Source organism: Gigantopelta aegis, chromosome 8 (assembly GCF_016097555.1).
Source record: "Gigantopelta aegis isolate Gae_Host chromosome 8, Gae_host_genome, whole genome shotgun sequence".
Classification (NCBI taxonomy): Eukaryota; Metazoa; Mollusca; class Gastropoda; order Neomphalida; family Peltospiridae; genus Gigantopelta; species Gigantopelta aegis.
This window is the reverse complement of record NC_054706.1, coordinates 2,670,213-2,688,602: the sequence shown is the minus strand read 5'-3', so window position 1 is coordinate 2,688,602 and position 18,390 is coordinate 2,670,213. Positions and strand designations below refer to the sequence as shown.

At 34.2% G+C, this 18,390-nt stretch overlaps 1 protein-coding gene across 7 annotated transcripts in view; it reads right to left on the bottom strand.

Annotated features, from left to right (window-relative positions):
• Positions 1 to 18,390, bottom strand: part of LOC121379261 (ankyrin-2-like) — a 253,747-nt gene that overhangs the window by 53,264 nt on the left and 182,093 nt on the right. For all 7 annotated transcript variants that reach the window (XM_041507782.1, XM_041507784.1, XM_041507783.1 and 4 more), the window contains 3 exons: positions 16,569 to 16,637; positions 13,618 to 13,770; positions 9,893 to 9,976 (listed from right to left, as the gene is read on the bottom strand). In XM_041507782.1, coding sequence (XP_041363716.1) covers positions 9,893 to 9,976; positions 13,618 to 13,770; positions 16,569 to 16,637 — 306 coding nt within the window. The remainder of the gene's footprint in view (positions 1 to 9,892; positions 9,977 to 13,617; positions 13,771 to 16,568; positions 16,638 to 18,390) is intronic.

The following is an 18,390-nucleotide window of genomic DNA, read 5'->3' as shown; positions in this document are numbered from 1 at the left end:
TTGCTTTCATGCCCAAACATTTTTTAAATAAAATTGTTAAAATATGAAACATTTTCATGCTATTAACCCTTATCTAAAAAAAACCCCAATAAACCAAATGCAGTCTTCCCAAAGACCCATTCTGTGAGAGAATAAACAGTTTTCAGTTGTGACTGCCCATTACTTATTGACACCAATACCTTCTTCTGCTTCATCGCCTGGGAGACCGTCCTCTTCCCCTTCGGGGTGAACCATTTCATCCGAGTAATCACCAGGTGCAAGAGGCAGGCCGGTTGTTATTGGTTGAACCTCATCTCTCGCTGATATTACCTCGGTTAGCAATTCTACCCTCTCCTCACGCCTATCAATGAAATCACCAGCTGCTGCTTCCCCAAACGCTGGAGCCTCCTGCTCTCCATCTCTGTCAACTACTGCAGGTTTCGCCTCCTTTGTGATGCCATCATCCACATCTACTGGTGGTTTAGTTGTAGTTGCAGCTAGCTCTTCCAAACTACACTCTTTTCTATCAATAAAGGATCCAGCTTCAGCGGGGATAGTCTGCTTAGAATCATCCTCCACATCCACTCTTTGATCTCTAACAGCATCTGGTTTATCTACACTGCTGTCCTTTCCGTCATCAGCTGGTTCTACTGGTGTTGGGATAGTATCAAGCTCTTTCTGCTTTCCCATTTCTCTATAGGTAGTACCATCTGGCTTTTCCAATTGACTGTCCTTTTCATCAACAAGACCCACAAGAGATGGTTCCACTTGCATGATGCCAGGCTTCTTAATATCATCTTCATACGTGACTTCATCTGGTTGATCTGGACTTCCAGCTGCTTTATCAGTGTCCTGCATATGGTATTCATCATCAGAAGGTTCATGTCTCATCTCAGGTTTAAAATCTAACTCATCTCTCTCTGGTTCAGGTTTCCCTACCAGTAACTCAGAGTCTTTGTCTTTATACGACTCAGGCTTTAACTCAAGCTCATCTCTCTCTGGTTCAGGTTTCCCTACCAGTAACTCAGAGTCTTTGTCTTTATACGACTCAGGCTTGAAATCATCTCTCTCTGGTTCAGGTTTCCCTACCAGTATCTCAGAGTCTTTGTCTTTATACGACTCAGGCTTTAACTCAAGCTCATCTCTCTCTGGTTCAGGTTTCCCTACCAGTAACTCAGAGTCTTTGTCTTTATACGACTCAGGCTTGAAATCATCTCTCTCTGGTTCTAGTTTCTCTACCAGTATCTCAGAGTCTTTGTCTTTATACGACTCAGGCTGGAAAGTCATCTCTCTCTGGTTCAGGTTTCCCTACCAGTATCTCAGAGTCTTTGTCTTTATATGACTCAGGCTTTAACTCAAGCTCATCTCTCTCTGGTTCCAGTTTTCCTACCAGTATCTCAGAGTCTTTGTCTTTATACGACTCAGGCTTTAACTCAAGCTCATCTCTCTCTGGTTCCAGTTTTCCTACCAGTTTCTCAGAGTCTTTGTCTTTATATGACTCAGGCTGGAAATCATCTCTCTCTGGTTCAAGTTTCCCTACCAGTATCTCAGAGTCTTTGTCTTTATACGACTCAGGCTGGAAATCTCTCTCTGGTTCAGGTTTCCCTACCAGTATCTCAGAGTCTTTGTCTTTATATGACTCAGGCTTTAACTCAAGCTCATCTCTCTCTGGTTCCAGTTTTCCTACCAGTATCTCAGAGTCTTTGTCTTTATACGACTCAGGCTTTAACTCAAGCTCATCTCTCTCTGGTTCCAGTTTTCCTACCAGTTTCTCAGAGTCTTTGTCTTTATATGACTCAGGCTGGAAATCATCTCTCTCTGGTTCAAGTTTCCCTACCAGTATCTCAGAGTCTTTGTCTTTATATGACTCAGGCTGGAAATCATCTCTCTCTGGTTCAGGTTTCCCTACCAGTATCTCAGAGTCTTTGTCTTTGTACGACTCAGGCTTTAACTCAAGCTCATCTCTCTCTGGTTCCAGTTTTCCTACCAGTATCTCAGAGTCTTTGTCTTTATATGACTCAGGCTGGAAATCATCGCTCTCTGGTTCAGGTTTCCCTACCAGTAACTCAAAGTCTTTGTCTTTATACAACTCAGGCTTGAAATCATCTCTCTCTGGTTCAGGTTTCCCTACCAGTATCTCAGAGTCTTTGTCTTTATACGACTCAGGCTTTAACTCAAGCTCATCTCTCTCTGGTTCAGGTTTCCCTACCAGTAACTCAGAGTCTTTGTCTTTATACGACTCAGGCTTGAAATAATCTCTCTCTGGTTCAGGTTTCCCTACCAGTATCTCAGAGTCTTTGTCTTTATATGACTCAGGCTTTATCTCAAGCTCATCTCTCTCTGGTTCAGGTTTCCCTACCAGTAACTCAGAGTCTTTGTCTTTATACAACTCAGGCTTGAAATCATCTCTCTCTGGTTCAAGTTTCTCTACCAGTATCTCAGAGTCTTTGTCTTTATACGACTCAGGCTGGAAATCATCTCTCTCTGGTTCAGGTTTCCCTACCAGTATCTCAGAGTCTTTGTCTTTATATGACTCAGGCTTTAACTCAAGCTCATCTCTCTCTGGTTCCAGTTTTCCTACCAGTTTCTCAGAGTCTTTGTCTTTATATGACTCAGGCTGGAAATCATCTCTCTCTGGTTCAAGTTTCCCTACCAGTATCTCAGAGTCTTTGTCTTTATATGACTCAGGCTGGAAATCATCTCTCTCTGGTTCAGGTTTCCCTACCAGTATCTCAGAGTCTTTGTCTTTGTACGACTCAGGCTTTAACTCAAGTTCATCTCTCTCTGGTTCAAGTTTCCCTACCAGTATCTCAGAGTCTTTGTCATTATACGACTCAGGCTTCAACTCAAGCTCATATTTTTCTGGGTGTGGTTCAAACAAAGATTTCACTGGCTGCTCAGCTTCCACGTTTACTGAAATAGGTTCCAGCTCTTCAGTGATTGGTTCTCCTACAGCCATCATGGATTTGATTGGTTGCTCTGTTGTAAATAAACCTCTTTCACTTTCGGGTATTTCATCTTCGAATGAGACATGCCTGTGAACATGTTTTGGTGGATGCTCTCCCTCATCATCTGAATGTCTGACAGGTACAAAACCATCTGGCATGACCGGCTCAGGAACAGAAGATGGGCCATCATGGTAGGAACCATCAGAACTAGGACTGACAATCTGATCCGCGGAGCCCGGAGAAGCCAGACCCGTGCTTTGAGGTACATGAGCAACCCGGTCTTTTGGAGCAAATTGGACATTTTCCAGTTGGACACCTTCATGGTGCTGAGAAGTCCATTCTTGGCCTCCAGCAACGAGGTCTGAAAGTTTAGTAGGTTATTGTATACCACACAATGCTCAGATGGTAGTCCATGGTTTGAGAAGCGTTAGGTCATGCCACAGGCAGGCAAGGCAGTCACACAGGCATAAGTCAAATGGCAAACTTAAGCAAAAAATCTGTGAAACTAAGGCAACACTGGAATTATCTAAACTAATGCAAAAATTGCAGATTAATATCAAATTAATAAAGCTTTCAAGACAGAAAATAATCAGAACAGTTGTTAGCCATGCAGATACATATCAACTTTGAAAAATGATACTGCACACAAAGAATCTGGTGATGCTCTCCTAGGCTTAAAAAATGTTAGAAAATATATTCTGTGATCCACCATAAAAACACACGTTGCATTAAGTCCTTACATGGAAAACAATATACCCACAATTGCTCTACAAGCCAGCCAGCCAGCTTGTTAATATGGAAGACCAGTTAACAATTATGACTACCATAGGCAATATATGAATATAATGAAAGGTATTTAATGCTATTTCTGCTGATGCAAGCACTTAGTGAGCAATGATGGTTAGTAACAACACAACAGACTGATACGTCACCGTTACAAATATATATTTAGCAAGATAAATTTATAAGCAACCAGTAACCGCATACATGGTTTTCTATTTACCCGCTTCATGTTCTACAAATATGCAACCATCAATATAAATGATTTCTGTGGTTCAGATTGAAACAAACATATGCTAAATTCATATAGCAGGAAAATTCCAAAGCATTAGTAATTGTTTTAAAATCTGAGTGAAATATAAAAACAACATATGCATAACTGCAAAAATGTAACAAGCAAGAAAAGAAAAAATTTAACTGGGGTAATGCAAAAAATATGCATCCAAGTTGCAAAAGAACTGTTGCCAAGTTTGAGCTGGCAATAAAAGGATGAACAGAGGAACAGCATACATCAATGTGACAACTGAGGCATGTATCCTTTCAGATCATTATAGCATAGCTTCGATCTCCTACCCAGCACATATAATAAAAAAATAAAATAAAAATATTACAAATAAACTAAATCTCTAACATGGTGGAACACAGAATATTGTAAAACTATGTGATTAGTTAAGAGGTTAAGAGAACTGTAGTTGAGTCGAACTAAGCATAAAGTTCTGTAACAGAATAACTGAGGTTAAAAGAACTAGTTCAGTCAAACAGAATAACCAGCATCAAACTGAGTTTACCCTTGGTACAGATTAGGATGACATCTTTAAGTTTGACGAGAAGAATGTAGTACTAGTAGTGAAATTCGCTGCGACTGAAGTAGCTGTTATGAAGACAAGTCACGTAACATGCATCATTTGAATTAGTACAGGAAGGAGTACATACAAGAGAGAAGTAGAGACAGGCCACAAGGCAATGAGATGAATGATGATGAGGTCCTACACATCTTACATCAACCCCTTACAGTTAATGTTTTAAATCTTACATCAACTCTTTACAGTTAATGTTTACATCTTACATCAACCCTTTACAGTTTACAGTTAATGTTTTACATCTTACATGAACCCTTTACAGTTAATGTTTTACATCTTACATAAACCCTTTACAGTTAATGTTTTACATCTTACATGAACCCTTTACAGTTAATGTTTTACATCTTACATAAACCCTTTACAGTTAATGTTTTACATCTTACATGAACCCTTTACAGTTAATGTTTTATATCGTACATCAACCCTTTACAGTTAATGTTTGAAGTTGTTCATGAACTCTTTACAATGAACGTTTTACATCGTACATCAATCCTTGACAATTAAGTATCAAGTATTTCATCAATCAGTTAACATTCAAGTATTTCATCCATCAGTTACCTCTTAATGCTTGAATTTTAGTTAATGTCTCAAGTCATTCATCGAAGTGTTAAGTGACTGTTTTAAGTCATATGTCAATCATTTCCAGTTATTTTTTAGTCTTTCGTCAGCCTTTTACAGTTAAAGTTTCAAGTCTTACACTTCATGCTCATATCTTTAATTTTTAAAGTTTGAATCTTACGTATAGGTCTAATGCTTTTATTGTCTATATCTTAATCTTTTAATGGACAATGTTTATATTGTGGCAACCCTGTACAGTTAATGCTCAAACCTCTCATCAATCCTTTATAATTAAATTGTAAATTTATGTTAACCCTACTACTGTTAAAGTTCAGGTTAACTTAAGATTAAATGTAATCCTGTCATAGTTAATGCTTAAGTTATTCACCAACATTTTTAAAGTCAATATTTAAGTTGTATGTCAAAACCCTCTAAAACCAATACAAATGTGGTATAGGATAAACTCCTGTATGAACCCTTTAAGTGTTTCCCCAAGAATTTAAGTGGACAAAGAGTCATGGAATTCATATCAAGCATACAATGGATGTGAATCTGCTGGGATTTTCTTCTTGATGGACCTTTCACGACAAGAAATTGTTCAAATTTACGGTGCAAATAAAGAAATCAGTGGGTAGCCTTGTATCTGATGAGGACCTGGGGGAAACACTGTCTTTAAAAATGAGCAACAGAGTCCATTAAATTCAAACCTTACATCAATCTCACACAAGTACCATAACATGCACACGCGCACACGCGCACACACACAAACACACACGCACACACAAACACACGTGTGCACACACACACTTCTTCTAAGATTATTCAACCTTGGTAACTGAACTCTCAAAAATAAAAAAACAATCCTGTTAAATGCCCACGACAACAGTTTATTTTGTATCAGTTCTTTAGATTAAAGTGCCACCATCCCAACAATCAATAAAAGGGATCAAACGAGCACATTTCAAATTAGAGTTAAAATGTACACAATGTTTGCTTTTCCTTTCATATTCATTCCCCATCCCTCACCCCAAATTAAAAAAAAGAAAAATACGGAATTAAACAAAATATTTACCCTCCCTCTCAACACCTCCACCCCCAAAAAACCCAAAATCATCTTTAACCTTTTTATTTGTGTGATGCATTATGTTTTAAACCTTACTTTTTTCGGTCTAAAATGACCATTAATTTGTAGTAATTTCACCTATATTATTACCATTGCATTAAAGAAGTGTCCTAGGTTTCTTATGAAATATTTACCACTAAGGTTAGCAAAAGTATGGTTGCAGCCATATTCCTTCATTGAAAGTGTATTTCTTTCTAACTCCACAATACTGTCAAGTGTTATGTTTTAGACACAACTCATAGTGTATTTGAAACTGCATTCACCAAATTCAAACCAAAAAACTAAAAATAAAATAAATATAAATTAACAAAAAAACACCACAACCATTCAAACTAAATGACAACATTTATTTCATGATAACAGAAATATGATGATTGCAGTCAGTTAAGCTAAATAATAAAGCAACACAGCAGGGAATATTATATATGTGTGAAATGTTCTACAAGGTAAAAATTAGCTAAAGCTAAGAAAACGGTATTATGATTTTAAAACTTAACTATTAAACTAAGTACTTTCAATCATTACATGTACCTATAGAAATGGCACATTGAACCAAGTACAAAAGTGATATACAACTTTAATAATAAATATGAAACATGTAAAAACAATTTAGTTTCTTAATGTAAAACATTGCACTAAAATCACAACGCGGTGTAAATATTGATAGAATAACCAAAAATAAGCTTGCATACATGTTACTAGAAAACTAGATTGCATAAATGAGTTTAAAATGTGAGCAAATAGAACCCTTGTGAAGAATCTCATTTAATCACATAAACATTTCCATTATTATTGCAAAGTATTTTCTCCATTTTTGTTTTGTGTTTTATTTTCAAACTACTGCCTGGTTTTGACTTCTAACATAGAATGTTTTGAGCGACATGTTTTCAGATGTCAGTGACTGTGTTACTGTGACCTATTTATAAAAACTGAAAATAAAAATCTTTGTTTTATGACTAAGTACATTTTAAACCATGGCCGACATAGAGTTAGTGCAACACCTGTTTAGAGAAAAGAAACCTGTTGTTTACACATAGATTACTCTCAATGATTAGCAGCAATGAGTCTTTCAAATGCTCCTTCCAACAGATGGAATACCACAGTCTTTTCATCTTCAGACCAATCTCAGATACTCACACAGAGTTTCCACCTTTGATTTTTAGTCAATGAGCTTTGATAATGAAATACTGACACACTGAGTGTAAAATAGTACAAACAACTAAATTTAGAGTAGAATACACACACTTAATTTGTATTTTATACACTAAATATATATATATATTTTTTTCTTTTCTGCGATAGAAGCAAGAAATATACACACTGAATTTTGCTAAGAAAGAACGAAAATGTCTCAGCCACCACAGGCTAAGCGTAGGCCTGTGGAATTATCTGTCATTTGGAACCTTAATTGTGGTAAAAACTAAATTACAATGAAACTTATTTTTATTCATGTTTTAATGTTGGTTCATAAATAAGAAAGATACATTAACAAATTTGGGATATAACAACATTATTATTAGTCCGACAGTCACATTCATTTGGTAATTCTCGGACTTGTTCGTTTACAGTTCCGAATTTGATGCCAATGTCAAGGGAAATAACTCTGTATTCTAAAATGTTACCCTCTAAATACTAGATCCTGTTTAAACTGGATAAATATTAGGTCCCCGAAGTGATCCGGTTTAGACAGATTTCACTGAATATACATGAACGTTGTGAACTCTTCTTACTATCATGGCCACTGCATCTTAAGGTGATAAAAGAGTTACACTATCAGATCTCTTTCAGTGGAACCAGACATTGACAGGGAAGAAAATGAATTCAGGGTACAAGCCAAGTTGTATGTAGACTGTTCAATCTTTAATATAAAGTTTGTTCTGTTTAACACCACCACAACATCACACTGATTTACTGATCAACAGTTATTGGATGTTTTGGTAATTCTGACATAGTTTTAGAGAGAAAACCCGCTATATTTTTCCATTAGTAGCACTTTCCCACAGACAAGACAGCACATACCACAGCCTGTGATATACCAGTCATGGTACACTGGTTGAGATGGGAAAACCCCACCAGGGAATGGGTCCTACAACTCAAGCACCTCAGGCAAGTGCTCTATCACCTGGACTACATCCTGCTCCCCATCCCCAATAGTTACAATGATACAAATACATGTACAGAAGCAGAGGTATCCAATTGAGACAATTCTCAGTCATCAGAATGGTTATGGATGCCATACACGGTTAGGACAACGAAGCACACATACAGGAGGCTACATAACAAACTTCATATTATTGATAGATTTAAGGAAATTTGTCAAATTAAATTAAATTAGCTTTTAAAATTTTTCTTCATATTAGTTTATTATTACCTTTTAGTTTTGACCCCAATCCCACACCCAGAGAACGTGTTTCCCTCGTTTGATATACCCAGAATGTTAATGTCACAATGGTGTCAGTCATGGCTTGTTAAAAAACAAACATGGTTCACAATCACAGCACTTACATACCATTCATGGTTTATCCAACTGTATCATGTTTTATCAAATCACATCTACGTTGTGAAGTGTTGTTCAATATTATTCAAACAATGTCACATCTTATAATTCATAGTCAAAATGGTTAAATGTCAATTATATCTGTCGCCATTATACAAAGGTATTATCTTGCAATTTTCAACCACAAATGTCCATGGGTTGTCATTCAAAAGATTATATGTTATAATTCACAAGCACAATGAATGAAATCTTTCAAAATTTCTCACCATTCAAACAAAACATTTTCTTATAATTTACAACCATAATAACTGGTTTCAGTAGTCAATTTGTCATGGTCCAATTAATGGTGGTATAATTTACAACCATAATAACTGGTTTCAGTAGTCAATTTGTCAGGGTCCAATTAATGGTGGTATGATTCACAACCACAATTATAGTAAATGTTAATAGTATATCATTTCATCCAACAACTACATTAACTATTTTAAAAAGTATTCTTCATGGTTTGTCATGGTAAAGTAATTCATTTAATTTTATTTCACAATGGCAATGTAAATGGTATTTATAGTATTCATATATTCCAAACTTCATTTTTGTAAAATTATTATTTATTAAAATGTTGTCATGGTCAAAATAATTTCATTTTTATTCACAACCACATTGGTTGAAGGTCATCATGGTTTGCCAAAACAATGCAACATATGAAAGCTTTTGAAATTTCAAAACTGAATTAACATGATGTTTACTTTCATAATGAACAAAAATAAGCAACAAAATCGAAATAAACAAAATAAATAACATTAAAACAAATGCATGCAATTGGGTTGAAACATGCAAGCTACAAATCATCCATTAAGTAGGGTAACAACACGAAGCAGCGTATTTTAACTGCAAACAAGTATTGCAAATGGAGGGTAAAAAGCTGGTAAACCATCATAACCAAAACTGAAGCAGTCATTTGGGATTAATTTGAGCAAAATTTTATAAATGAGATTCTTCAGCAATGGAACCAACCAACCAACTAACCCAACACAAATTTAACTTTTTTAACCAACCAAATTACCCAAAACAAAATGTCATGAAGCTAAATGATTTGCTCTAATCTTAATTGTCATGGTAACAAGTGTCACACAGGGCTTCTACACACCAGTTTCTTCCGTCTGGCTCTCGGTCCGTAGAATCTCAGCAGCTTTCTCAACGTCTTTCTCATGCACTGGAGGAATTCTTTCTTCTGAAAAAACAAAAACAACAAACATTTGTGCTAATTTTTAATACTTTTTATGTTGAAAAAGAAAAACAGATTACTGGTAAATAGGCAATCCTAAATAAAAGGGTTTTTTGGCTGTATCCCAATGAACAATGTTAATACTTTTGACTGTTATACCTATATTTGTTTTTGTTTTATTTGGCCAAAGCATCCTGAAATAAAAATTATAATGAAATTTTAATCCACCTTTTTAAATTTACAGAAACAAATGATAAACTTAATTTTAATGTTAAAAAACCCTAAAAAAACAACATATTTACAAAAAAAGAACAAAGAATATTTGTCTTTGTGCCATATAGATATATTTTCAATTTTAGATTTAAAAAAAAAAAGTACTTGATTTCTCAAAAGTAAAAATATAAATACTGACACAAAAATTAAACTATCAAGTGAATTTTAAAAACAAGACATAATACTATGTTATTTGCAAGTAAAGTGACCGGCTGAATGTTAACAATACAAATAAATATATCAGGTTTTTTTACAACACTGACAGCTTTAATAGTTAGAAATCCTAAGATTAATATCCACATGTAAGCAATACATTTATATACATACACATGTAACAAAACATTCTTCTAACAGTTACTAACTATTCTACCTAAAGTTCTAAACCATCTCACATTGTCTAAGTTTTTAATGCATGTACTAAACAAAGCATTATATATTACACAAACATAGCCAGTAATATAAACATAGAATATATCGCTGATCAAAATAAATACTGTTAATAAATAAAAAAGAAAACTGGCAAGATTACAGACATGTATTAAACGACAACTCTTCAAGAGAGTAACAGTTATACTAATGTTGGTATTACACTGAACAATCAAATAAAAGACTATGTATAGTAAAAGAAAGCTTAACCCATTAATAACATTCTTTATTGTTAACAAATTGTTAGCCTCTACACCTTTGTTAGGTGGTGACAATCACAGAAGACTTGTACGTATACTAAACACCAAAAGAAATCAAATATTATTCAGCTGTAAGATTAAATTGTGTTTCAGCTGTAGATTAAATTGTGTTTCAGCTGTAAGATTAAATTGTGTTTCAGCTGTAAGATTAAATTATGTTTCAGCTGTAACATTAAATTGTGTTTCAGCTGTAACATTAAATTGTGTTTCAGCTGTAACATTAAATTATATGTTTTTTAAGAAGTATTTAACACTTACTGAGATTCAGGAGAATTACCGGTTAAAACGCCCGTTTATCGTTTCACAGACTTGAGCGTATTCTACAAGGCTCGAAACAGGGAGCAGGCAGCAACTGCCACTCAAATTGCAGTGTGCTTCTCGATAACAACTTACACAAGGAGGTTTTGTTTTCTATCTTATTTTTAAGAGTATACCAGATATATTCAGAATTCCAGAGAACATTTGCTACACAATTTTAAAACATTACACAGCAGTTGCTAATCAATTTTCAGTTGACTAGAAATATTGCTAATCAAAAAAAAAAAAGTTCCCTGAATTGCTAATTTTGGAAAGTGATAAGTCGTAAGGTATTATCCGCGTACGGCGTTTGTCTCATGCCTTCCCTAGTTAAACAAGTTACCATACGAGTCATAACAAGACTCATTTCTCAAACTGCTTGACAATTTCTAACATTTACTTCCAGTTTAACATTTGAGAAGCAACGTTTGCTTCCCAGTCCACACAATGAACATCGAGCCTTGTTCTAATTATAAACTAATCATAACTCGGTTTCTTTTGTTGTTCAGTGTATGCAGTCTGAAAACACAATCAAGATAATTCTAGTGTTTATTAACATCTTTCAAAACACATTTTGTTATAACACTTAATAACACAGTAAACCTGATCTCGACCACTTTTCCCAACATCTCAAGGAGTTTATCACTGTATAAAGGAACTATTATGAGTGTGTAGACATTGTAACATGTTTTTCACTAATGAAACCTTCTTATAACTATTTTATACTTATAGAATGTAAATATCTGCATAAGCAATACATTTCTGGTCAGTAGCTCAATAAGAAGTCTTTCCTGCATTCTGTACATAACAATTTGTTTTTTTCTTCCAGCTACCAAAACGTTAAGAAATAACTGAGTGAAACGTATTTCGAATGAAAACCAACATAATGCTGTGTATTTTAACCTTTTTATTGGTTTTTAATAGTACCCCGATAGTAAGACAAGTGAATAGATTAATCCATATTAATGACTACAAACTAAAAATAGTTCCTTTAACTGCCAACTTATTCAGGGGGACTATTACCAATTCAACCACCGTCTCCATTAGAATGTTAGTATTCATGGATTTAAAAAAACAAAACAAAAAAACAACAACAACCCTCTTTGCTAGCAGTTTTGTCACGTCACTGTGAACTAACCTAATGACTGAATGAAAACCAATAAATTATATTCACTATCTCAGCAGCATCTTGTCACAGAATGACAAAATGACACTGACATCTCAAACAGCAGCTTCATCACACCTCAGACAGCATGGAGTACAGATATCAGTCTCAATACTTGTATTATTAAGACTAGTAACAGGCCATAGTGTTATTTGACTACCTAAAGATTGTAGAAGACGACATTAACACAGTTACAACACTTGAAATGCACACACAAAAAAACAACCCCAACCAATTCTTCAGATTTACCAAGTGGCCCATGAAGAGCTGGTTTTCATTTCTAGTGTGAAATACCACTGCATTAATGAAATATACCCGAGACCAGGTGAAGGTCCATTGTGATTGTTGCCAAAGTCATAGACTGTTGAGTAAGTTATAACTCAAAGTCCCACTTCTTGGATGGCATGTCCACAAACACAGCAGACAATGTCTGAAGATCATGTAGTGTCTCTGAATTACACTCAGACCAATAACAACTAGCCTAGCTTCTAAATTAAATATTTCAATCAAATTATGATCTCAAATTATGCCTCAACCAACAAGATATCTGAAGATCCTGATTTTAAACATTCAAACTGTAAAAACAATATTAAGTGAAGACAGATACACAACATCTTTAATGTGTGGTTAATTCCATTGCAAAGTACCTGTTAGGTGGTCAGGTGCGTAACGGTAATGTGCATGACAATAACCCAAGCTGTGTCTTGAAGCAGCTAAACAACTGAAGGGCAAGGGAGTTGTCCGCATACCTTAATGGATACCTGGCCCCATGCGTGTCAAATGTTTCCAGTTTAGAACTGGGCTCAAATGTGGATGTTTAGGTTCTAATGTCATAAAAATTGCACTGCTTGTTTAGGTTCTGTCACAAAATATTGCACTGGATATTTAGGTTCTAATGTTACAAAAAATTGCACTTGATGTTTAGGTTCTAATATCGTAAAAATTGCACTCGATGTTTAAATTCTAATGTCATAAAAATTTAACTGCAGACCACAAAACTTATTTTCAACTTCACTCCCAATGTTTTAATAAGCAAGGACCGTATTAAAAATATGTGCACAATGTCTGTTGGTTATCCTTCATGAAGGCAGACAGTATTTAAAATATTAATCCCAGCCGTTAATGAACTGTTCACCTGGGTTTGAGGAATCTGGAAAGAAGCCCACCACTATGCAAACTGTGTACAAAGTGAGGAAAGCACAGACAAAGGGAATTCACATTGCTACCTTTCAGAACCTCTGTCTGTTCGCTGGTGCCCTGTGGGGTTACCGTGGTAACCTTACGAATAGTTTTCCACGTGACACCATCGTCAGATATTTTATAGACTTCCTCGTACACTGTGATCTCCTCTGTTTTTGATTCCTGTATAGTTCGTTCCTCTGGTGGGCAGCATGATAAATAAGATTTACATTGCTCAGTTCACAGCAAAACACATTCATTTTAAGCCGATTTCTTTCACAAATATTTAGTTTATAAAACCATTCACAATAAGAAAAGCAAAATAACCTGAAAAATGAACAAAAATACAAGCAAATACTTGCTATAATAGATCCAACATGCAACATGTATATTGCATAATTGTTATTTGTCGTTTTAGTATATGCATAACTAGCATATGCTGGGGTTTTCTCAACAATGTCTTCTGAGAATGAATCCTCACAAAGATAGGTTGATGAAAGGCCTATAATTTTATAATTTGCTGATTTAATGATTCTCTGGTATTTTAAACAATAGAAATTATCCTCAAATTAAAATTCTTCTGAAAGTTCACCAAGGATTTTGGATACACAAATAATAATAAAAAAAGATAATTACATGTACTAAGATTAATCTAAAATTAATCCAGATTAAAATGTAATTCAGCTAAGCAATTATATTGGAGAAAACACTGCATAGTATTTTCTTTTACTAATTAAATGCATACTAAATAAAAGATGCAACCTTACATGATTTATATAGTATCAACACAAGTGCTATACTTCCTGTACACATGCTAAGGCCAGTTTTAAAACATGTAGCAGTGTATTAACTTGTTGTTTTAATAAAAATGTATATTACAACTTACTAGTACATGTATATGTTTCAAAGAATGATAGGTTATGTGAAACAATTTTGTTTTAAGGTTGGCCTAACCTTAATGTAATAATACATTTGCAAGTAAAATTAAAAAATCAACATTATATAGTACTGATACATATTTTATAACACAATTATAGAACCGAAGTAAAAACATTCATAGAGAACTGATAACAGAATGTTTACTATATTTTAAATGAATCCATGTCATAAACAGAAAGAAAAAAAGAAGTGTTTTATTGAATGACACTCTCAATACATTTTAACTTTGACTATATGGCATCAGATATATGGGTAAGGACCACAATCATAATTAGAGAGGAATCACAAATTATTAAATATACAGCATTTTAAAAAATGTACATGCCACTAATGGATAAACATCTTTTGTAAATTTGTCCTGTCACATTTAGTAGAAATTGTATGACAATAATTGTTGTGCAACCTAAATTTATTAAACATTTCTTATAATGATATTATAACATAAAATTTCAGATTATTAATCTGAGTTTTATATTATTCCATCAGATTAAAAGTACCTGCTACTAACACAAACACAGGTGGAAGAAAGAGTTCAGTGACTAACATAACAGATGCAACAACACAGAAAATAAGTACAAATACATGACACACACTCATGCAACATGTTAGCAACATTTTCAAAGTTTTACAGGCTGTATACCAATCAATTTCTTTAAAAACTATTATATGATGCCACAATTGGTTAGTGCAAGATGCATGTTGGTGGGTAGCACAGCAATCACTGCTTTCTCATCTTCCAGCAATCATGCATGGTTGTACATGTATGTAAATTTAATCATATGTTTGGCTACATACAACTGATGGCTTTGTTGTTTTGTTGTGTTTTGTTTTCAAACTGTTCAGTTTTAGATAGTTAAGTGATGATGCAACAATGACCAGTAAAAAAAACCCAAGTTAATAAAAACTACTAATCAAAAGTAGATGAAGCTACATGTAAATGTGGTCCAGTTTAAACTCAAATGTATAAAATGTTTAGCAAGCATTTATGAATTGTGGATTCCTTATTAGGTAGAACATTTAAGTAATACAAATGTTCTTTTTATTGTTATTGTTGGGTTTTTTTTATGGGGGGTTTTTGGGTTTGCTTTTTTTTTTTTTTTTTTTTGGGGGGGGGTTAAATGACCATGTCATCTAGTTCAAAAATGTTTTTAAAGTTATTTTAATTGGTACTTATGATAGTTTTAAAAATGTACAAGATAGCCTGAATAAACTGTTGGAGTGGTATTAGATGAAAACTGGTTGACAAGACAAATATACAAGAGAACACTAACTAGAGACTTTGAAATGTTATTATATGTGGAGGTAGGTACAAGATACTAGAAAGTAAATAAAGTTTATAAATGTACATAAGGATCTCAGTAACTATTTCACCACTAACATCAAGGTGTTAACTGTGACTACTCAAAATTTTATACATTTATTTGTTGAAACTATTCAGCTATACATTTAAATGTTAGATTTAACAATCTGAAGATCTAAAACATTTTTTTCAGAATGGAACATTCAGATACAATAAATTACATTTTATTATTCAAGAGAAAAGTTTTATTTAAATTTAAAAAAAAAAAAAAATTCTTGACGAAGGTGAGATGTTAAATTTACCAAAACCATAAAAAATGTTTTAGCTGAAGACGTAATTACAATGTTAAAACAAAACATTACAGAATAATTTTAATATGTGTAAGAAACCATATTAATTTCAAGTTGGTCACCCTTTCTTGATACCCAAATTGTTAATAAGAACAAAAGAAAAAGGAAAGACAAAAAGAATTATATAATTGCAGAGAAGAGAGACCATTTGATGTGGTACAAAGATGTTTTAGTTTTCACGGTCAAGTGATGGTAGTGTGTTTTAATACAGTGGTCAGCAGTCCTCGAAATTCGCGATGGCAATCAGTAGTGTCGATGCAAAAAGCTGTTGCATAATTTATCTGCGACTGCATTTTTATCATCATGGGGTATTTACTTTGTAATTACTTTACTAAATTGCCATCGCAAGATGCTGTAAATTTCGAAGGCTGTGTGAGTTTGTCAGCAAGCGTCTGACGGCGTTTTGTACCTGCAACAAGCTCGGTGGGACTCGGTGGAGGGGTTAACACTTCTTCCTCGTCGGCCTCCGCCGCGGAACCTGCAAGCAAGCAGGCACATGCAATATGCAATCATATTAAATGAGGAGGGCCAAGCAGTGGGGAACGAACAGAGACAACATCCGTGTACGTCATCTGATTGTGCTCAGTTATACATGTAACATCACAGATAGCAGGTTCAGATAGAACAGTGGATAGAACTGGGGCAAGATTCATGTGATACCAAATCAATCTCATGATCCTGAAAATAATGCTATGGTCAGACTATCAACTGTCACAACAGAGTTCGCCAACTTGACAGGTGTGTTGTCATTTCTCAAAACTGCAAACTTATGACAGGTGCGCTCAGATTAACAACTAAATGGTCGTAAATAAAGTTCAGACTAGCAACTGGACAGTTGTAAAGTCATGAGAGCAGAAAGTTGGCCAACCTTTTCGTGGCAGTTGGTAGTCGGAGCCTAGCATTAGCTACCATATTATAACAAAACTACTATTTCAAGTAATTTCAAGGAAACTAATTTGGAAATTATTTTGAATACAAATGTACTACATTCAGTTTTGAACTACAAGTATGTTGTACAAGTATATTGCTACATTTTCACTATTAAAAACAAGAAAATATTTTATTAAATTTATCTGGATAACTAAGAATTAACATAGCTAGAATATGCTCTAAACAATATGAATAAAAAATGGTTACAACCTGGATTTTTAATTTAGAAGTACTAATATACCACAAAGTGATCATAAAAATAGTACATTTGTACATCAATATACAAACAGAAAATAAATGGCATCTTTTAGAAAATATGTCCAACAAATATATGCTATATTAGTATTGAAACATAAAAAAGTAAAAATCTAGTTTGTTTACAACAGTACATGCTAATGATAAAACCATATGATGCTGTTACAATAGGAATACAAAAATATTCATGCATCACAAACTATATAGTGTCAAATTCCAGGCACATCACACATACAAGGCCAACTATGATTAAAAACTGGTGTAACTGTAAACAACAACATAACCCCTGCTATCAATATACCGTATATCTTCGCCTATAAGTCGAATTTTTTTCACCCAAAAATTATTTTATAACTTGGGGGGTCGACTTATAAGAGGGTAAAAAAAATTCACCAAAAAAGATTACTGTTTTGAGGATTATTTTACAAGTTTTATTGTTGAAGTATGCCCTGTATTTATACTCAAATATGTTAATTTGACACATTTATTTTTTATAACCAATTTTTTTTGGCATTAGAACGGTTTTGGTTATGCGAAAAGGCGTACGATCTCACTCACATGCCAAGACAACAGTCCACTTAGTTAAATTAACAGTCATCACTAATAGTAAAAATGTAAACAATACTAACTACCTGTTGCCTGAGTTTATTTTGAAATCTGGTCACTGGCATTAATGGTTGTTCAAACAATGTTTTGGCGGTGATTAACTTCATGAATATTACTGAGCTTTCCCTTAAAATAGACTGATCTCTGCAGTTCACTATCTAGAGCAATGGGCGTCTTAGCTCAGAACAGGGGAGATAATAAAACAGGTGGCGCGTCACTCGTCAGGGTCCAACAAACTAGGACAATAGCTGTATTTTTTCATTGCTTTGTCATTCTTTGTTATATCACGATCATAAGGGACCGAAACCTTATCGGCTCTGTACAGGACGGTCTATAGTATACGCTGCAGTGAATAATAATAAAGAAAATATATGTATATTGTGGATAATAGTATTAAAAATATATATAATGATGACGGCTCTGTACAGTACGTTCCTACA